At 38.4% G+C, this 7,783-nt stretch overlaps 1 protein-coding gene and 1 long non-coding RNA gene across 2 annotated transcripts; both read right to left on the reverse strand.

Moving 5' to 3' along the window:
* Positions 1 to 286: 286 nt before the first annotated feature.
* Positions 287 to 862, reverse strand: LOC122653081. The gene is made up of 2 exons (XR_006331704.1): positions 465 to 862; positions 287 to 395 (listed from the first exon to the last, which is right to left on the reverse strand). It is a non-coding gene; the product is annotated as an uncharacterized LOC122653081 (long non-coding RNA).
* A 3,072-nt stretch (positions 863 to 3,934) lies between these two features.
* Positions 3,935 to 7,435, reverse strand: LOC122652759 (monogalactosyldiacylglycerol synthase 2, chloroplastic-like). The gene is made up of 8 exons (XM_043846601.1): positions 7,027 to 7,435; positions 6,307 to 6,479; positions 5,673 to 5,834; positions 5,439 to 5,580; positions 5,103 to 5,327; positions 4,932 to 4,994; positions 4,753 to 4,827; positions 3,935 to 4,479 (listed from the first exon to the last, which is right to left on the reverse strand). The coding sequence occupies exons 1-8, from the start codon at positions 7,279 to 7,281 to the stop codon at positions 4,219 to 4,221; spliced, it is 1,356 nt and encodes a 451-aa protein (XP_043702536.1). The 5' UTR covers positions 7,282 to 7,435; the 3' UTR covers positions 3,935 to 4,218.
* Positions 7,436 to 7,783: the final 348 nt, after the last annotated feature.

Here is a 7,783-nt window from a genome sequence, read left to right on the forward strand (position 1 = left end):
ATGGACTGACTGCAGTTTGATCTTTCTCTTCTTATTCCGTTACAGATTAGGGAACCCTTCTCTATACTGTCCCTCATAAAGAGCCCGATGGGTCTGATGGTTGGCTTCATGCTGATTGTTGTATTTCTCATGCCCAAACTAATGGAGAACATGGGTACAGTTTTCATTTCATTGATCTCTTTTTGGACTTATTCTCAGTACTTGGGTACTCAACTTGGGACTTACCTGGATTGATATGGTCTGTAGAGGTTTTAGTGTCTGTTCTCCTGTCTGAACTTTTTAAATATTGGTCATTCTTATGCCCAACTCTGGGTAGATTGCCCAACTGGACCGGGTCAAGCATACAGGATCCAAGCTAATGTTTCTCGTGAGGAATGTGTACATCAGGGAACTAACTGGATGTAAAGATTCTTTCCTCTGTTACTGGTGTTTCTTGTGAGGAATATGTACATCAGGGGACTAACTGGATGTAAAGATTCTTTCCTCTGCTACTGGTGTACTCATCCGGTTCTTTCATCCAATCCTTGACCATTTTGTTTGGAATTCTCTTATCTTTTTTGAGGGGAGGGATTTATCATCCAATAAATTGGAGGGCTCGGATCTGCCCACCTCAGCCTAGATAGAAGATCTTCCAGGTGCAACCACATCTGTGGGTCTGCATCCCCTTGAATATTGTGATACTGTTCTGTGTACAGTTTATCATTTGTTAGTATAAAAAAGAGCGAAACACTATTCAACGGGCCTGCCAGTTTCTGCTTGCAAAGCCAGACTTGTGCAGCTTGGGCTGTAAATCTCAAAGATGAGGGTCGTTGTGTCTTGTTTTCCTGTGCTATTAGTGATCATATCAATCTACCTGCTATGTTGTCAGATCCTGAAGAAATCAAGCGAGCTCAAGAAGAAATGAGGAGCCAAGGGGTTCCCTCCATTGCAAACTTGTTGCCAGGAGCTGGAAGGAGCTGAGACCAATTTCAACCACGACAAAAAAAAGAGGACTTCATCCGAGTTTGGAGGGCCATGTACTGAAAGGAGTATGGATCAAGGGCGTAATGTGAACCAAAGGCTTCTCGCAAATGCTGCATTACTGACTCCTCATTCTGAACTTATTGCTTCTATCATGGTTTTGTTGAATTATTTGTCCTCTTATCCAGAACTTAAAATGTGGCTAGTCTTTCTTGTCAAACATGACCTTTTCTGGTCTGAAAAAACACAACCTTTTCTGGAGGTCTGTACTTGCGGAGTGGGGCTGGATGTGATGCATCCGGTTGTTCTCCTTCTGATTACCCCAAAAATTTGTATTATCGTCCCTATTCCTTTTTATTTTTTTGTTGAATTTTTCTTTCCCTTGTCCATCTTTATTTCAGGTGGATCTTTTGAAAGATTGGTTTTTGGGATTTTGGGGGTTAAAACAGAACATTTTTTTTTCTTTGGGAGAAAAAATGCCAACTGGTCACGCGGCGCGACGTCTGCCTGCTCCAAGACATAGTGGAAAGGATAAGGGGTGTGTTAGTCATTTCGTGTGCGCAGCCGGTTACTGTTCTTATTCCCTTTTTCTATTTAATAAATATACTGAGAAAGAAACATTAGATTACAAGACACCCGAAGCAATCAAAACTCCCAAACATATACAAACATAACAGACGTACTAAATCAAGTACATTACAGTAGTTATTACTTGACATTTAGACCATCTTGCCCAACCTTTGTTTGATTCAAACCAGTAGTGACGGCTTCCACTCTACTGTGTCAAAGTTGGTTTATCAAATCCTGAGCAGCTGAAGAATGAGGTTACCAATTATTTCCCGTTTTATGGTCTGTTTTGTTAGAGGGAAAATAATGAAAGTAAAGAGTGTTTCACTTCAATTCCAACCAAATGCCTTGCTGAACATTGTACGTTCTACTTTTTTATCATCTTTCAGTAAACTTCCAACCAAACGGTTTGTCACGCACACACAAGGACCCCATGACTCAGGAGTCTCAAAATCTAAAAGAAACTTGATTAGTTATTGATGTCATAGTTGTTTTTTGTGGTGGTTTTTGAAAGTTACAAGATAGATTTGAATCATCCTTTTTCATAGTTTTATGATTTAAACCTTTTTTGGTTGAATCGGATTATTATAATCTCGTTAACCAATTATGCTCCAAGTCATCTCTTGAAATTGAGATCTATATATAGCATTTGTCAAGATATTTTTATTTGCAACAGTCCTTTGTTTTTTGTAGTTTCTCCTTTGTTCCAAGATCCTCCAATACTGTGGCGGATTCCTTGGCCAGGGCGGTTCTATCGGTTGAGTCTCCGATAGTTTGGCCATGTACCTCTCCGTGGCTTCTGCAAATTTATAATGCAGATGCTGCTGCTTGTAATGACTCTTTTGATCAATAAATTTCTTTTCTATCCAAAAAAAAAAAAAAAAAAGTACATACACCACCGATACCTACCAGTACACAAAGACATATTTGATTGAATTAAACTCTTAAAATTGACACATAAAAATCTAGACTATAGAATAGATATCTTTTGATGTTTGAAAAGTAAGATATTAATGATTTGAATTCTGTGGTTTTCATTGACCATACTTTTGTTTTAATGTTTGTTTGGCGGTTTTGATCATCCTAAGTTACATATATTTTTTAGGTTACGGAATTAACAAAACCTTGGAGTGGTGGGTGCAGACTAAGCTTTCTGTGAATAGACACGTGTCAGAAGATAACTTCTTGTCATGATCTGATCAATAGATCATCAGATCAGGGAGATCTCAGAAGTTAATACCAACCAGGTCCAAAGATATACATACTTAGGTGGGTAGGTACCCATTACTAGTAGTTGGGAAAAACCATACTTTGGTTTCTTGCTGACATGGGAGGCGGTAGGGGTCCTTTACCTTAACACTTATCTGTATTTTTTTTATTCTTATGTTTTGTGGTAGAAGACTTATCTGGGTTTAGATATTTCTTACATTGATAAAATTGAAGTGAAGGCGAAAGGGACCTTCTCAAATATGTGTATGCTATGTTTTCTTAATTCCCGGGTTTCAGATTCCCACATAGCGTGAACTTGAAACCATCTTAATTATTAAAACTTATTTTTTTTAAAAAAATTAAAATTAAAGTGAGAAAAACCCCAAAGCAACTACCGCACATTGTCACGCTCAACCTGTCTCTCTAATAAAGTGTGAAAACCCCCCTATGAAAATGACCAAAATTCCCCTGTTTTTGCTGGGCTGAATCCTCTAACTCCTGAAATTTGGATGCTTAAATAGCAACTCAATTAACATCCAAGTGTGCTTTGGATTATGCCCTTTCCAAGTGGCAAGAGTGAGGTGGCCAAACCCCTCCCCCCCCCCCCCCCTTTTTCCCCTTCAAATCATCAATTTTAAGAAAAAAATCATGAACATAAAACCACTGCTACTAAGGGTAATGCAGAGTAAATACATAAACGGGAAAGTGATTCCAACATGAATCCTTTCACATAAAAAGATGTGAGACCCACACTGATATTCTCTCTCTATTCTAACCCATGTGGGTCCCATGTCGATGATACTATTCTTTGCACTACCATTGGTGTGACATATAGATTCCTTCCCACATTGGCATTGAGGGGTATGTAAAATACAAGGTAGGTCATCATACACTGATTTTGACCACAACTTTTATATGTGTCTAGTGCAGAAGGTCTTCTTTTACTAATGAAAGGAAAACTATATTATGCACTGATTAGTTTCTAATTAATCAAGTAGCTATGGTTCTCATCATTCCAACAGAACAATCATCCAATCAGTTCTATTATTGTCATAGGAGGAGACTAAGGGTTGGATGGATGGTTTTACCATGGTTGCCGATGAAACATGTTAGTTTTATTAAAAGACAGGTATACCATTCATCAAGAACAAGCACGTTTGACATCATATAGATAAATCAACAAGAAATATAGTGTACAGCAAAAGTAAAATCGCAACTGAATAAGCAGCAAACCAAACTCACCTAGGAAGCTGGGGCTATATAAGATACAGAATTACATTCATCACTCAAAACACCTCCCAAGGGACCCCAATACAAACTAACACCCTAGAAAGAAAGAAAAAGATACTATGCCTATTTTGGGGAAAATTTACAAAATTTATTAGCAAACAATGCCACTTGAGGTCAAAGAATGATATCAAAACTAGCTGTACATAGCACACATGTAGGATATGCGTTAGTCCCATTGGAAGATGGATTGGATTAGACTGCGTATGAAAATGATGAGGTCAGTGAATAAGGGATGCTGGTTAGAGGGCCACGTGAACGTGTGAGGTCATTAATGTCCCTTACAATGTTGAACACTGCATCTGGTTGTGCTAGCTTCAGTGCATTATCAGACATCTTGTTGAGTTCTTCTGTTTTGGAACTAAACCACTCAGCAACGAGATTAGCTGTTTCCTTTGGGCTTCGGGAAAAGACACCAGCACCATTTTCTACCACGTAAGGGATATTGCCAACTTCCTGCAATAATGCCAAACAAGGGGAAGGCCAAAATTAATTACTACTACTACATCCATGATGCAATCACCTAAGGAATTCATTTCAAGTTCAGCAAGGAAGTGTTGAAACATCAGAATACAGAGAGAGCCCACAGAAATATGAATGCTGTCTTTCTCTTTTTCGATGTGTTAACTAAATGAATATTGCTTCTCTAGTCCGCATTCACAACTAATAAAATTCCTCTAAATTCTTCATACAGATCAGAGTCAACAAGGTCATGCATTTAACACTGACCTGTCCTGGGATGAAGTCATTGAGGATAATGGGAAGCCCCCTTATCAAAGCCTCTGCAATTGTACCAGGCCCCGCCTATAAAAACAAAAATTGCATAAATTCCATAAGTTTGAGATCTGCTAGCAATTAATGAAAGTATGAAGACAGAAATTTAGGCACATAAGAACTGAGTAGCATACTTTTGTAATAATACAGTCACAAGCACCCATCCATTTCTCCATCTGGGTCTCAAATCCTCTTATCTGGGATCAAAAAATAAAGTTTTAAAAGAGAAGCCATACAAATGATTGCATGCCAATAATGAACTGTAATCTGGCTTATTAGGATTCATTAAAGAAGCAATGTATCACCTTCACAGGGACTTTCCACTCAATTGATTCTAAGGTAGAGGCAAGGGATTTATTACGGCCACATATAATAACAATTTGCCCAATTGGCTTCCCAAACTCTTCATTAAACAATTCTTGGCCAAGAGCTTTTGCAGTTTTCTTTACAGGACCCATTCCTTCACCACCTCCCATCAGTAAAACTGCAGGTAATTGAGGGTCCATATCCAACTCTTTTCTTAGCTCATCCTGTACAATAATTCGGGGAAAACAAACAAAACAGTAACCAAAAATCAAAACCCCAAGCAAATGTGATATCGGTTTCACTACTCTCAAGGGGAAAAAGGAAACAAAGCAAACCTTAGAAAGAATTGCTCGACAGAAGGAAGGTCGGATGGGCAAGCCAAACACACGTATTTGAGAAGACTCTAGGCCATCTAGCAAAGCCCTGTTGGCTACCTCCTCTGATGGGCAGTAGCATCTGGTGACACTGGTGTGAAACCTAGATAAAAAGAAAGTTTCCACTTCAAAATCTGGGTAAGCTAAGTTAGGAGTCAATTTAAAAGAATGGAGTCTTAAATGCGATTAGTTTACCATGTGGGATGACAGGTATTGAGGTCTGTAATGACAGTAACAAATACCACTTTCTTTTGAAGGCTCTGCCATTTAAGCACCAAGAGAGGAATATGTTGCATGAGAGGATGGACACTAATGATAATGTCTGGTTTGTACTCCATCAGGCCAGCTTCCACCTCTCTTCAATTACAAAATAAAGAGAAGTTAGAGTAAGATAAAAGAAATCATCAAGGCTTCTGCATCTCATACTAAACTTTGAACTAATTCCCAGATCTCCAAAACGCTAGTTCCTAATCAAGGGGGAAATAAAATAACAAATGGAGCAGGCCCAACTAAATAAAACCAGAGTGTCTACCATTCTGGACTTTCAGTATTCAATTTGGTAACAAAGGGGGAGATGTAAAATCGAAAAATCAAATTAGAGAGGAAAATTCTAGAATTTTTATTTATAATGATAAAGATTTAATAAATTCTTATGAAAAAATTGATGCGGAACCAAGGCAGCAGAGCAGCTACTCTGGAAATTGTGTAATACCCAATTGAAGGCCAGAGAAGCAAAGTCAAAATCTTGGTAGTTTGGACTTATAGGTAACCTTGGTAGTTTGGAATGATAGGTAGACAGAGTTCCTAGGACTGGAAGAGAAGAACTTACTTGGCATAGAAGGCAGCCATGGCAGCTAGATAAAAACAGTGAATCCATCGAGGGGAGGTACTATGGAATGCAACCTTCCAGAGTTGCCCGTGTTTCACCATGAATTTGTATGACCTCTCCATGTCATTCAATGGCCAGCCAGTGTACTCTTTCCACACATCCTTAATAACAACCTGAAATCATCACAGGGACAAATAATCAATAAGAAAGGTGTTGTGAAAGAACTAAGCGAGGATCTTTAAAAAACGCATCAGAGATACAAAAAGTTAAAATTAAAAAAATTGGGAATTATTTGATCTGAAACAGCCCAAATCAGCATAAGGACAGGGCCAAATGCACACAGAAAGACAAAATTTAAATCACCTCAGAGGTACTTAAACAAGGGTAATATTAAGAGTCAGTGGGAAATTCTAAAAAAGCAGACACATTCAAGCCGCCTCCTTTTCTTTTTGAAAGAAGAAACAAGATTAAACTCTACAAAATGGAAAACAAAGAAGTTCACATCTCTCATGTTACTAAATTAAGTGAGGAAACACGAGAAAACAAAAGACTATCCATAGGAAATTAAATAGAAGCCAAAAAACATGATCGAACATCAAGAACACATTAAAGAAAAGACCCAAGAAGAGTTCCAAATAGAAAAAAAAAAAAAAATATATATATATATATATATAAACACAAAAAACCCATCAAAACCCAGAAAGTAAACAAACCTATTACCTTGTATTCATCACCGAATTCCAACTTAAACGCGTCCCTGATGGCCTCAGCTGAAGCTCGATGACCACCACCAGTATCGCTCATCAATATCAACACATTCTTGGTCCTCTCACCTCCAATCTGTACAAGCTCCACCATTCCTTCATCCTCAAAACACCCATAAGAGCACTTCTTCTGTTGACCATAATGGACGCCAACACTTTGAAACAAAGTATCTCTAATGGATCTCCTCGGCGACACCACTGACATAACCATATCCGTCGATTCCAACTCAAATCCCCAAACTAAAAACAAAACCCAACAGACCCAATTCTCCAACGGCGTCAATCGCCGGGAGGAAAGGGACCCAATTTTCCCAGCAGAAGCAAATTTGCTGGAACAGAGAAAGACCAGAAAGAAAGAGAAATCGTAGAGTTGAGTTAGAAACTGGGACAGAGAAACGATTTTGTAAGAGCCCAAACTGGCGAAAACGCCGGGTATATATTCCCGAATAATTCCAGTATAATTAGGAGGCGAATGTGATTTCTAGCCGTTAGATGCGCCCTTTGATATTGGAATCTTCTGACCTTTGCCATGGAAGATCCGCATCTTTAGAATTGCACAGAACAGTGATTTTTCGCTTTGAATAATTTCTTCTTTTTTTTTTGTCGTTTTTTTTGTTTTTTTAATTTTTTTAATTTTTTTAGTTTTTACTTCTTTTAGTGATGGTTGGTGGGCCCCCAGTTAACTTGAAGCCATGTAGATGAGCTGGCGAAGA

This window comes from Telopea speciosissima, chromosome 2 (assembly GCF_018873765.1).
Source record: "Telopea speciosissima isolate NSW1024214 ecotype Mountain lineage chromosome 2, Tspe_v1, whole genome shotgun sequence".
Classification (NCBI taxonomy): Eukaryota; Viridiplantae; Streptophyta; class Magnoliopsida; order Proteales; family Proteaceae; genus Telopea; species Telopea speciosissima.

Excerpts from the sequence above, each read along its gene's own strand:
- LOC122652759 (XM_043846601.1), bottom strand. The coding sequence starts at position 7,281 with ATGGTTATGTCAGTGGTGTCGCCGAGGAGATCCATTAGAGATACTTTG. Across the intron at positions 5,835-6,306 it reads ATGGCTGCCTTCTATGCCAA|AGAGGTGGAAGCTGGCCTGA; the intron begins GTAAGTTCTTCT and ends TTGTAATTGAAG. Across the intron at positions 4,480-4,752 it reads ATGACTTCATCCCAGGACAG|GAAGTTGGCAATATCCCTTA; the intron begins GTCAGTGTTAAA and ends GCATTATTGCAG.